We start from the raw sequence: 13,969 nt of genomic DNA on the forward strand, positions 1-13,969 counted from the left end.
TGGATAGAATGAATGATGTCATAAATGGATGGAATGAATGATGTCATAAATGGATGGAATGAATGCTCGTTGACATTGTAAAGTTGGTTTTTCTTTTTCCTCCTTCATCTCTACTTCTCTCACACAGCAAAGATGTTTAGGGACCGGGGAGAAAATGCAATAACTCAACTAGTTTTAAGGAAATGAAAAGCTGTTAAAATGACCCAACATGTTATTGATAAGATTTCAGTTTGTCTTGAAGGCATATTTTATGTGGTTGAAATACTATAAGCTTTTACGATGCTAAGATGCTGAAAGAAATACATACTATTTCTCCATTCCTGTGCCTGAGTCTAAACGTACATAATTAATGCTTAATTCTGCAGGAGATATTATATTACGCTATGTGAGAGGTTATAGACATACAATCAGTGTCCAGGATTTCAGTTAGGCTACTATTATTAAGTTTAACCAATCTGAACAGTAATGTTCCCTTAATGTGTCATTTTGAGGTCCCCGTCTCCTTACTGTCAAATGTGTATAGCACCTTACAATCATCACACATAGCATAGACGGCACTGCCATCATCCTCTTCTACCATTTCACCAAATATTTCCCAGACATTGATCTACCAAGAGAGTTCTCATCTATATTTTTCGTAGCCGTCTATTTACCACCACAAACCGATGCTGGCACTAAGGCCGCACTCAACCAACTCTATAAGGTTATAAGCAAACAAGAAAATGCTCATCCAGAAGCAGTGCTCCTAGTGGCCGGGGACTTTAATGCAGGCAAACTTAAATCAGTTTTACCTAATTTCTACCAGCATGTCACATGTGCAACCAGAGGGAAAAAAGACCACCTTTATTCCACACACACAGAGACGCGTACAAACTCTCCCTTGCCCTCCATCTGGCAAATCAAATCAAATTGTATTTGTCACGTGCGCCGAATACAACAGGTGTAGACCCTACAGTGAAATGCTTACTTACAAGCCCTTAACCAACAATGCAGTTTTAAGAAAAATCTGTGTTAAGTAAAAAATAGACGAGTAAAAAATTGAAAATAAAGTAACAAATAATTCAACAGCAACAGTAAATAACAATAACAAGGCTATATACAGGGGGTACTGGTACAGAGTCAATGTGCGGGGGCACCGGTTTCGAGGTAATTGAAGTAATATGTACATGTAGGTAGAGTTAAAGTGACTATGCATAGATAATAAACAGACAGTAGCAGCAGCGTAAAAGAGGGGTCTGGGTAGCCAGTTGATTAGCTGTTCAGGAGTCTTATGGCTTGGGGGTAGAAGCTGTTAAGAAGCCTTTTGGACCTAGACTTGACACTCCGGTACCGCTTGCCGTGAGGTATTAGAGAGAGTCTACGACTAGGGTGGCTGTCTTTGACAATTTTCAGGACCTTCCTCTGACACCGCCTGGTATAGAGGTACTGAATGGCAGGAAGCTTGGCCCCAGTGATGTACTGGGCCGTACGCACTACCATCTGTAGTGCCTTAAGGCCTGAGGCCGAGCAGTTGCCATACCAGGCAGTGATGCAACCAATCAGGATGCTCTCAATGCTTCAGCTGTAGAACATTTTGAGGACCTGAGGACCCATGCCAAATATTTTCAGTCTCCTGAGGGGGAATAGGTTTTGTCGTGCTCTCTTCACGACTGTCTTGGTGTGCTTGGACCATGTTAGTTTGTTGGTGATGTGGACACCAAGGAACTTGAAGCTCTCAACCTGCTCCACTACAGCCCCGTCGATGAGAATGGGGGAGTGCTCGGTCCTCCTTTTCCTGTAGTCCAAAATCATCTCCTTTGTCTTGATCACCACACGGCCAGGTCTCTGACCTCCTCCCTATAAAGTGTTACATTTCTAACTCAAAACAGCAGTACAGTATTTCTTCATCAACATCTTTATGCTTTCATTCATAAAATAATGATATAAATACTCTTTCAAAATGCCAATGTGTATTTAGTTATGGATCCATAACGAATTACTATGGGAGTAAATATCAGTGAATTACAGAAATATTGGAACAAAGTTGTCTAATGAAGGTAAACAAATTAAATGTTGCTTACTGGAAAATACTCTTTCAAACACACGATCACGTTGTACAGCGCCATTATGGCTATTAGCTATTTTGGCCATTATGGGCGGCGCACAATTGGCGCAGCGTTTCTCTCCCTCTAAAAAGAGAAATAAATGTTTTGGTCTTTATTCAGATTACAATTGTCAGTCTTTCATTTTTTGGAAAACAAAATAATCTCCAAAATATTATTAGAAAGGATCAAATTGACAGTCATATAGTTGGCACAAATCTGAGTGACTAACTCATTCATGGCTTTGGATCAAAAATAAATAGGTACCAACATTCTTTCTGATAGTCTTTAATAAATACTTGTTTTGGTTATCCTGACCTGGACACCATGTACAGTATTATAATAGTCCATTACAGGCTATTAGCAGGACAATAAACCTTTACCAACACCTCTCTGTATTCTGATACTTTTAGGATGGGGGCTCCCGCAGTGCAAAATGCCTTTCTACAGATGCAGGTTCGATACCCATGCCGGCCGCCACTGGGAGAACCATGAGGTGGCTTTTGTTTTTAATTTAGAATCCTCCAATCCTCTATATGTAATTATTGGCGTCACGTCATATTTTTCAATATACTGTAGGCCTACCGTAGGCGACATGAGTCTCACTAGTGTTGAGTAATGTGCTGTTAAAAGTGGTGTAGTTGTATTTATTTAAAGAGCATATTGAAGTTAGAAGCAATAGCCTACAACTATTTCAGCACCGATTCACGCTGCTCTGAGACAAGCATGGGGCTGGTCTTGATAAATCAATGAGATTTTTAATTTCACTTAATCTACGTTTGTGTATTGGTTAGGCTAGAATAAAAAAATTAGGGTGCAGAAATGTTATGCTCTTAGTGTAACCTTCATTTAACTAGGCAAGTCAGTTAATAAGATTTACAATTCTTATTTACAAGGATAACTCCCAGATTGATTAGTGTCCAGATCCTTGAAAGAGGCAGATTTAACCTTTAGCTCAGTGCGGATCTTGCCTGTAATCCATGGCTTCTGGTTGGGATATGTAAACTCAGCAAAAAAATAAATGTCCTCTCACTGTCAACTGCTTTTATTTTCAGCAATCTGAACATGTTTAAATATTTGTATGGACATAACAAGTTTCAACAACTGAGGAATGAACTGAACAAGTTCCACAGACATGTGACTAACATAAATGGAATAATGTTTCCCTGAACAAAGGGGGGTCAAAATAACAGTCAGAAGTAACAGTCAGTATCTGGTGTGGCCACCAGCTGCATGAAGTACTGCAGTGTATCTCCTCCTCATGGACTGCACCAGATTTGCCAGTTTTTGCTGTGAGATGTTACCCCACTCTTCCCACAAGGCACCTGCAAGTTCCTGGACATTTCTGGGGGGAATGGCCCTACCCCTCACCCGCCGATCCAACAGGTCCCAGACGTGCTCAATGGGATTGAGATCTGGGCTCTTCGCTGGCCATGGCAGAACAGTGACATTCCTGTCTTGCAGGAAATCACACACAGAACGAGCAGTATGGCTGGTGGCATTGTCATGCTGGAGTGTCATGTCAGGATGAGCCTGCAGGAAGGGTACCACATGAGGGAGGGGGATGTCTTCCCTGTAACACACAGCATTGAGATTGCCTGCAGTGACAACGAGCTCAGTCCGATGATGCTGTGACACACTGCCCCAGACCATGACGGACCCTCCACCTCCCAATCGATCCTGCTCCAGAGTACAGTAACGCTCATTCCTTTGACCATAAACGCAAATCCGATCATCACCCATGGTGAGACAAAAGCGCAACTTCTCAGTGAAGAGCACTTTTTGCAAGTCCTGTCTGGTCCAGCGACGGTGGATTTGTGCCCATAGGCAACGTTGTTGCCGGTGATGTCGGGTGAGGACCTGCCTTACAACAGGCCTACAAGCCCCCAGTCCAGCCTCTCTCAGCCTATTGCGGACAGTCTGAGCACTGATGGAGGGATTGTGCGTCCCTGGTGTACCTCGGGCAGTTGTTGTTGCCAACCTGTACCTGTCCCGCAGGTGTGATGTTCGGATGTACCGATCCTGTGCAGGTGTGGTCTACTACTGCGAGGACGATCAGCTGTCTGTCCCGTCTCGCTGTAGTGCTGTCTTAGGCGTCTCACAGTACAGACATGGCAATGTATTGCCCTGGCCACATCTGCAGTCCTAATGCCTCCTTGCAGCATGCCTAAGGCACGTTCACGCAGATGAGTAGGGATCCTGGGCATCTTTCTTTTAGTGTTTTTCAGAGTCAGTAGAAAGGCCTCTTTAGTGTCCTAAGTTTTCATAACTGTGACCTTAATTACCGACCGTCTGTAAGCTGTTATTGTCTTAATGACTGTTCTACAGGTGCATGTTCATGAATTGTTTATGGTTCATTGAACAAGCATGGGAAACAGTGTTTAAACCCTTTACAATGAAGATCTGTGAAGTTATTTGGATTTTCACGAATTATCTTTGAAAGACAGGGTCCTGAAAAAGGGAAGTTAATTTTTTTGCTGAGTTTACATGTGTACGTTCACTGTGGGGACGACATCATCATTAATGAAAATGATGTGGTAAAGTCCTCAATGGTTTCGGATGAATCACGGAACATATTCCAGTTTGTGGTAAACTATCCTGTTGCTTAGCATCCGCTTCATTTTGGTCATCTGACCACTTCTGTATTGAGTGTGTCACTGGTACTTCCTGTTTGAGTTTTTGCTTGTAGGCAGGAATCAGGAGGATAGAATGAATGTCAGATTTGCCAAATGGAGGGCGAGGGAGAGCTTTTTATGCCTGTCTGTGTGTGGAGTAAAGGTGGTCTAGAGTTGTTTTCCCTGTAGTTGCACACGTGCTAATAGAAATGAGTTCAAACAGATTTCAGTTTTCCTGCATTAAAATCCCAGGCCACTGACCCTGACCCTGGAACTGACCCTGGGACTGACCCTGGAACTGACCCTGGAACTGACCCTGACCCTGGAACGGACCCCGACCCTGATGCTGGAACTGACCCTGACCCTGGCACTGACCCTGGAACTGACCCTGACCCTGGAACTGACCCAGCATTGACCCTAACCCTGGAACTGACCCTGACCCTGGAACTGACCCCGACCCTGGAACTGACCCTGACCCTGGAACTGACCCTGACCCTTGAACTGAGCCTGGCACTGGAACTGACCCTGGAACTGACCCAGGACTGATCCTGGAACTGACCCTGGAACTGACCCTGGCACTGACCCTGGAACTGACCCTGGCACTGACCCTGGAACTGACCCTGGAACAGACCCTGACCCTGGAACTGACCCTGGTACTGACCCTGACCCTGGAACTGACCCTGGCACTGACCCTGGAACTGACCCTGGCACTGACCCTGGAACTGACCCTGGTACTGACCCTGGCACTGACCCTGGAACTGACCCTGCTTACTTAATCGTGTTTTTGTTCTACTTTACTTTATAGTATTACGGATATTGATTACTGCATTGTTGGGAAAGAGCATGCAAGAAAGGTATTTCACTACAAAATGTGAAACTTAAAAGGGAATGTGTTCTCAGTCAACTTACCTGGTAAAATAAGGGTTAAATTACATTATAGTCATTTAGTAGACACTTATGTACACACACCTCACTGTCTGTCTAGTATTCTAGTATTCCTCCTCCCTACAACACCCCCCCATAAGTTAACATTGCAAAGCAAGTAAAGTAGATAATATACAAAAGTGAAATGAACAATATAAATGAACAGTAAACATTACACTCACAGACGTTCCAAAAGCATAAAGACATTACAAATCTCATATTATGTATATATACAGTCTCTCTCTGTCTCGTATTCCTCCTCTCCCTCTAACAACAACACCACACCACCCTCCGCCAGGCCCTTACAACCGGATGTTCTGCTTTTCAGGGGGAATGGAACCTGTCCTGCGCTCCAGTTTGGACGTTAACGAAGTGACACTCCATGTTAACTCCTCCTCCACATTCTCTGGATTGGTTGAACAGTGCTGAAGAGAACCTCCCACGACAGTGGTTCCTCATCTTGTCAAGGGCAGTATGTAGGACTAGTTTCAGACGTTGTTTTCTACGCATGCTACAGTAGGTTAGGCCACAGTAACAAACCCCCACCACTCGCTGCTCCTCGCCCACGCTATTGGAGGCTGGCTTGATTGACGTGGGGATCAGGCTTTCAAGGCAGAATGAGAAAGTGACCTTGGACCAATGGGCTGCGCCGAGGGCGGGTATTGCTAGTGAAGGCGGAGCTCTCCGAGTTAGACCTATTTAAAGACGAGAGGAGCCGAAAACACACGTTACGCACACAGGGCTGCGGGAGGATTGGGGGATAGAAGGCAAGTGTAAAAGAGAGAGAGAGAGAGAGACAGACAGACAGACAGAGGGAGACAGAGGCGGAGAGAGAAAGCCCACGGATGGAACGACAGGATATATAACCGTTTGTCCGGGTCTTGTGCAGGTAACGACTTCTATTAATCCGTCTTCCACACTCAGTGTGTTAAAGGTTCAATCATGCGTTATTATCCCACGGTGCGTCTGTCTGGCATGGACACATCTGAAGCTTTTTGTCAGGGCGCACTCTTTTCTTTCTGCAAGAGGGCAGAAGTGCACCTGGCGCTCTCTCTCTTTTCCCTTTTTAACTGTGGCTTTTCTGGCCTGCTCTCTCTCTCTCTCTCTCTCCAGCCCAGCTGTTTTCTCAACCTTTGTCGTTCAGTAAACCAGAGTAGATGCCTGGTTAAAGGCATGGGATAGGATGAGCGCGACAGACCACAGTGTTCTCGTCTTTCAAAAGGAACGTGGTTCAGTAACTGGAGAGTTGATCATTGACCTCACTACGTGACTGTGGACTGTTTTCTCTGGATGTGGAGTATTTGAGTCTAGCCGACCAGTGCAGTCTACTGGGCACTGCACGCACTATTTTTGAATGCAAATGTAAACCTCTTAACTACGTCACTCTAGTGAAAGTATTTTTTAATATTTCTCCAACTTGTGATTTAGTGTAGTGAGCCTATTTAGTGGAGATTTATTTTTTGTTTTTGTTTCCCACCACTCATGTCTCTGTCCCCCTCTCTCTTCCCCACTCGGTCTCCCACCCATCCCCTCCTACCTCCCCAGGCACCTTATTCCATGCCTGTCCTCTGCTGGGGCTTTGTCATTGATGGGAAACCACCTGGACCGGATAACCCACCTCAGCTACAGCGAGCTGCCCACCGGAGATCCGTCTGGACTGGAGAAAGAGGAGCTTAGGGTTGGAGTAGCATACTTCTTCTCCGACGAAGAGGAGGAGGTGGATATTATTTTTCTACATACATATATATTTTTTACAATATGTTGCAATGTTGGGAGGGGAACCTGTAACTTTGTTAGTTGGACTGTGTGCATGTGTATCACTGCTGCTTTCGTTGTTCTCCTTTCCCCCAACCTGGGCTCCAACAAGGGATCATCTAAACACAACTGCCTCCTTTTGAAACATTCTTACCCATCGCTCCACAAAAGCTGTGGCCCTAGATGAGCAAGGGAAACCACTACTTCAAGGGCTCAGTGAGTCATGCCACAGATTGAAACGCTACTAGCGCGCACCGCTAACTAGCTATCCGTTTTACACCAGTTACACAGGTATCCTGTATATATACATATAACAAAATTAAACTCTGATTTTGATACATCTTTTCTTCCAATAAATGATTCTGTAATATTATATCTGTAATATTATATCTGTAATATTATATCTGTAATATTATATAATCTTTATGCTTTAAGGTTTTTATTGACATAGTGTGAAACGCCTTTTTTTAACAAACGTATTGCCTTATTTTTTTTGTATTTACATTTTACATTAATATTTTAAATTTTATTAAATTAGCTAATTTAAGCTTCTTACCCAAGGCCCGGTTTCCCGGTATCGACGTAACCCAGGCTCGCGTGTTTTTAACGATGCATCATTCCTACATCCGAAGATGTAACATTTCCAAAACACCAGGCAGAGACGACAGTCGCTAGGTGCATCGTTGAAATATGTGTCATGATAGGATCGAAAGAAAGGGAGCTTTCTCCATTCAAATCTTAACCTTAAAAAACATTTAATTATTTCACAATAGTGACGACCGATCAGCTCCTCGAGAGGTATTACCACCTACGGCTGCAAATATTGAGGCGGCTGATTCTAATGCTTACCCAATAAGCATTATAATGTGACTTGGCACTTTGTACATGTTAGGCTACACATCATTAAATGTATTGAGACAAAAAAAATATTTTTACCTTTATTTAACCAAGCAAATCAGTTAAGAACAAATTATTATTTTCAATGACGGCCTAGGAACAGTGGGTTAACTGCCTGTTCAGGGACAGAACGACAGATTTGTACCTTGTCAGCTCGGGGGTTTGAACTTGCAACCTTCCAGTTACTAGTCCAACGCTCTAACCACTAGGCTACCCTGCCACCCCAGAAGACAGAAGCCAACAAGTACAAAAAAATAGAACTCAATTGATTGAATATGAAATGTATTTTAATATGCTCCAACTAGGCCTATAGCCTAGCGTTTATATTTTAGTGTAGTAATCGCTCGCTTTTCATGTGGCTCGTTTTTGTATCAATTGCAAAGACAACTTTGTACTAAAGTTATCGAACGTCACAGAGCCGGATAAAACAGTTATTTATTCTATGTTCAGCGGAGATCTTCTGTTTTATAAAGTGACGTGGGAGGGCAAAACATAAATAAAAAAAAGCAGCTAACACTTAGCTGTTCTACGAGTGGAAGGTAAAGTTAAAACCCACGGTTTTGGGGGAAACAGCTCGGAGATTTAACAATGCTCCTACGGTCTAATGAGGAACTTAATTAGCCTCAAGATGCTTTTGGGAAAACTGAACCCTGAGCGACTTACATGAGCAATTAGTACCTCATGGGTGTGTTTTTCCCCCCTAGTCGGCCTAGGGGTTTAAACCAGCGACCTTTCGGTTTCTGTGCCAATGCTCCTCACTGTTTGGCTGCCTGCCACCCATTTCATATTTCATCGCACTGTTGAGAGGAAGCGCTCAAGTAAGCATTTCATTGTGCCATTTACATCACGCTGTACCCTGTATGACTAAGAAACCTTTTGTTTTGCTCTTTAGGGTTTTAGGCTCGCTATCTTATCTATGTCATGGATTGAAAGTCATTTGCTTTTGTTTCTTGATTTTCCAGGTGGATGATGGCGGAGGAGGCTACACCAAGGACCCCAGCCAGGAGGGCCCCGGGGCGGTCAGCGAGCTGGAGTACTCTGCATTCTGCTCACAGGAATGCATCTTCTCCAAGCTCCGCGAAAACCAGGACTTGAACGTGTACTCCGCCAAAACTTTGCTCTCCATGTGCAAGCCAGGGGACCTTGTGGAGCTAGTATCCACATCACAGGCACCTCACTGGGCTGTGTACGAGCTCAACGACCAGGTGATACACCTGCATGAGGGGGAGATACGGAAGGACAGCCTGACTGAGATAGGACGGGGCCGGCGTGGACGGATAGTGAACAGCCGCTACCGGTTCCGACCGCTGCCCTCCGACCTGGTGCTGCAGAATGCCGCCGGCCACCTGGGTCTACACAGCGGGGACATCTGCTGGACCAGCTCTGAGAACTTCGCCGCCTGGTGCCGTTTCGGGAAGCGGGAGTTCAAGGCAGGAGGCGAGGCACACTCGGCAGAGCAACAGTACTTTCTCAAAGTGCACCTCGGTGACGGGACTCGGAATGGACACGCGCACACGCTGGTGTTCCGTAGCCTGGAGGATATGATCCGGGAGAGGAGGAGGGTTGACGCCAGTGGGATTCTGAAGGAGCTTTCTTTAGGGGTCAGCGGTGGAAAGGAGTGATGATTAATATGATGGCCTATACTCTTCTTTCCTTTCAGAGAGAGAGGGAGCTGTTTGCAGGCTGGCTGCGTCTAACACTGGTGACACTGTAGGAGAGAGATTGTGATCATATTGCAGCAAAGTAGAAAACAACAAGGATGTTCATGTAAACATTGACACTGTTTGTTTGAGCTTCTTTCTGCTCCGACACCCTGTACCTTTTTAACACGACTCCACTCGCTTGGTTTTTTTCTCCTCCTGCTGTGTTTTTTCTCTGCATAAGGGCACCTGGTGCTGCTGGTGGTTCTAGTGCTGCTGGTTCTAGTGCTGCTGGTTCTAGTGCTGCTGGTTCTAGTGCTGCTGGTTCTAGTGCTGCTGGTTCTAGTGCTGCTGGTTCTAGTGCTGCTGGTTCTAGTGCTGGTGGTTCTAGTGCTGGTGGTTCTAGTGCTGGTGGTTCTAGTGCTGCTGGTTCTAGTGCTGCTGGTTCTAGTGCTGCTGGTTCTGGTGCTGGTGGTTCTAGTGCTGGTGGTTCTAGTGCTGCTGGTTCTAGTGCTGGTGGTTCTAGTGCTGCTGGTTCTAGTGCTGCTGGTTCTAGTGCTGCTGGTTCTAGTGCTGCTGGTGGTGGTTCTAGTGCTGCTGGTTCTAGTGCTGCTGCTGGTGGTTCTAGTGCTGCTGCTGGTGGTTCTAGTGCTGGTGGTTCTAGTGCTGCTGGTTCTAGTGCTGCTGGTTCTAGTGCTGGTGGTTCTAGTGCTGCTGGTTCTAGTGCTGCTGGTTCTAGTGCTGCTGGTTCTAGTGCTGCTGGTGGTGCTGGTTCTAGTGCTGCTGCTGGTGGTTCTAGTGCTGGTGGTGCTGGTGGTTCTAGTGCTGGTGGTTCTAGTGCTGGCGGTTCTAGTGCTGCTGGTTCTAGTGCTGCCGGTTCTAGTGCTGCCGGTTCTAGTGCTGCCGGTTCTAGTGCTGCTGCGGTTCTAGTGCTGCTGCTGGTTCTAGTGCTGCTGGTTTTTGCTGCAGCAGACTATTGCAAGAGAGCGAAAGAAAGAGAGACAGAAAGAGGGAGATGTCTGTTGGATTTCCCCGGCGTTCTATTTTTTTACTCCTTTACATTGAAAACCTGGGACTGAACGAACATTCAACCTTAAACCACCTATTCATGTTGTAGCCTACCAGAGAGACGGACCGATGGGCAGGCAGACACCATTTTGTTCTGTTTTCTGCCCCCTGGTGTTTGTTTGGAAAGCTACGTTCATACATTGATTGGTTTGCATTTGAGTCCCATATTTTTGTATTTGAGTTGGTGACTTCTTTCTCCCTGATTGGTGGATTTTTCTGTTCTAATAAACAGAGGTTGCAACATGAAACTCTTTTCTGGTCTGAGCGATACTGCTGTCACACACACACACACCACACACACAACGAGACATTAAAATTGAGCCCGTAGCCTAATGTATATTTGGTGACCCCGCCTCGTTCGGCCTGGGGGGCAGCCCTATCTCTACATTTGGAAATGGTCCCCCCCCCCCGGTCGTAACGTAGCGACCAGCAGGGTCTACAGAACAGGAGACGTTTTTACAATGGGAACAGACTCCAGGAGTCCGTGACTTATTCATCTTGTTGCCAGGCAATTGTGCATCTGGGAACGAGGTTTTGTGATCTATATACAATGACAATGTTTCCATTATTGTACCACTATTTAGCCCCCCACCCCCCCAAAAAAAAGGGAGAAGCATTCCGTGTGCCAACAATGCTATAACATAAGATGCCAAAGTTGAGTCACGAGTATGTTGTGTCCATGTTCTGGTTTATATTGTAAGTAGGTACTAAACATTGGTTACGGAAGAGGTCAGTTTCTCACTTGACGACAGTGTTTCTGGAAAAAGGCTTTATGGCTCTAATCAGTTCACAACTGCTGCCTTCGGCATTAGGTCACATGCAGTTGGGAAAGATGCAACTATTGGGATGTGATGGGAGGAGTTAGAGATGAAAGTGTGTTATTTCTATTCACTGTGATGTGAGAATATAAAACCTCTGGTTTACTGAGGGGTCAGAGAAGAGAGAGATGAGACGGGGGAGAGAGAGAGGAGAGACAGACACAGGGGAGAGAGAGAGAGGAGAGACAGACACGGGGAAGAGAGAGAGATGGGGAAGAGAGAGGAGGGACAGAGACTGACACGGGGAGAGCGAGAGACGAGAAGGGGAAGAGAGAGAGAGGAGGGACAGAGAGACAGACACAGGGAAGAGAGAGACAGAGACGGGGAAGAGAGAGATGGGGAAGAGAGGGAGAGAGGAGGGACAGAGACAGACACGGGGAGAGCGAGAGACGAGACGGGGAAGAGAGAGAGAGGAGGGACAGAGACAGACACGGGGAAGAAGAGAGAGAGATGGGGAAGAGAGACGAGGGACAGAGACTGACACGGGGAGAGCGAGAGACGAGACGGGGGAGAGAGAGATGGGGAAGAGAGAGGAGGGACAGAGACAGACACGGGGAGAGCGAGCGACAGAGACGGGGAAGAGAGAGACGGGGAAGAGAGAGAGAAACGGGGAGGGAGAGAGAAGAGGATGGGGAGAGAGAAAGACGGGGAGAGAGAAGAGGAAGACACATGGGGAGAGAGAGGAAGACACATGGGGAGAGAGCGAAAGACGGTGCGAGAGAAGACACATGGGGAGAGAGCGAAAGACGGGGCGAGAGAAGACACATGGGGAGAGAGCGAAAGACGGGGAGAGAGAGAAGAGGATGGGTAGAGCGAAAGACGGGGAGAGAGAGAAGAGGATGGGTAGAGAGCAAAAGACGGGGAGAGAGAGAAGAGGATGGGTAGAGAGCGAGAGACGGGGAGAGAGAGAAGAGGATGGGTAGAGAGCGAGAGACGGGGGGAGAGAGAGAAGAGGATGGGTAGAGAGCGAAAGACGGGGAGAGAGAGAAGAGGATGGGTAGAGAGCGAAAGACGGGGAGAGAGAGAAGAGGATGGGTAGAGAGCGAAAGACGGGGAGAGAGAGAAGAGGATGGGTAGAGAGCGAAAGACGGGGAGAGAGAGAAGAGGATGGGTAGAGAGCGAAAGACGGGGAGAGAGAGAAGAGGATGGGTAGAGAGCGAAAGACGGGGGAGAGAGAGAAGAGGATGGTAGAGAGCGAAAGACGGGGAGAGAGAGAAGAGGATGGGTAGAGAGCGAAAGACGGGGGGAGAGAGAGAAGAGGATGGGTAGAGAGCGAAAGACGGGGGAGAGAGAAGAGGATGGGTAGAGAGCGAAAGACGGGGAGAGAGAGAAGAGGATGGGTAGAGAGCGAAAGACGGGGAGAGAGAGAAGAGGATGGGTAGAGAGCGAAAGACGGGGAGAGAGAGAAGAGGATGGGTAGAGAGCGAAAGACGGGGAGAGAGAGAAGAGGATGGGTAGAGAGCGAAAGACGGGGAGAGAGAGAAGAGGATGGGTAGAGAGCGAAAGACGGGGAGAGAGAGAAGAGGATGGGTAGAGAGCGAGAGACGGGGGAGAGAGAGAAGAGGATGGGTAGAGAGCGAGAGACGGGGGAGAGAGAAGAGGATGGGTAGAGAGCGAAAGACGGGGAGAGAGAGAGAAGAGGATGGTAGAGAGCGAAAGACGGGGAGAGAGAGAAGAGGATGGGTAGAGAGCGAGAGACGGGGGAGAGAGAGAAGAGGATGGGTAGAGAGCGAAAGACGGGGAGAGAGAGAAGAGGATGGGTAGAGAGCGAAAGACGGGGAGAGAGAGAAGAGGATGGGTAGAGAGCGAAAGACGGGGAGAGAGAGAAGAGGATGGGTAGAGAGCGAAAGACGGGGAGAGAGAGAAGAGGATGGGTAGAGAGCGAAAGACGGGGAGAGAGAGAAGAGGATGGGTAGAGAGCGAAAGACGGGGAGAGAGAGAAGAGGATGGGTAGAGAGCGAAAGACGGGGAGAGAGAGAAGAGGATGGGGAGAGAGAGAAGAGGATGGGTAGAGAGCGAGAGAGAAGTAGAGGAAAAAAGAGAGGGGGAGACATGAAAAGGGAGAGCAAGGGCGAAAGGCAGATGGTGAGAGATGGATAAAGGGAGAAGGATGGATAGAGTGGATAGAGAGGATGGATGGATGGATAGATAGAGGATGGATGGATAGAGTG

General features: G+C 46.8%; 1 protein-coding gene across 1 annotated transcript; it reads left to right on the forward strand.

Moving 5' to 3' along the window:
• The first annotated feature begins 6,332 nt into the window (after window positions 1–6,332).
• LOC112237729 (protein LRATD1) lies at window positions 6,333–10,251 on the forward strand. The gene is made up of 3 exons (XM_024406331.2): window positions 6,333–6,509; window positions 7,166–7,337; window positions 9,235–10,251. The coding sequence occupies exons 2-3, from the start codon at window positions 7,209–7,211 to the stop codon at window positions 9,892–9,894; spliced, it is 789 nt and encodes a 262-aa protein (XP_024262099.1). The 5' UTR covers window positions 6,333–6,509; window positions 7,166–7,208; the 3' UTR covers window positions 9,895–10,251.
• Window positions 10,252–13,969: the final 3,718 nt, after the last annotated feature.

This window comes from Oncorhynchus tshawytscha, linkage group LG05 (genome assembly GCF_018296145.1).
Source record: "Oncorhynchus tshawytscha isolate Ot180627B linkage group LG05, Otsh_v2.0, whole genome shotgun sequence".
NCBI lineage: Eukaryota > Metazoa > Chordata > Actinopteri > Salmoniformes > Salmonidae > Oncorhynchus > Oncorhynchus tshawytscha.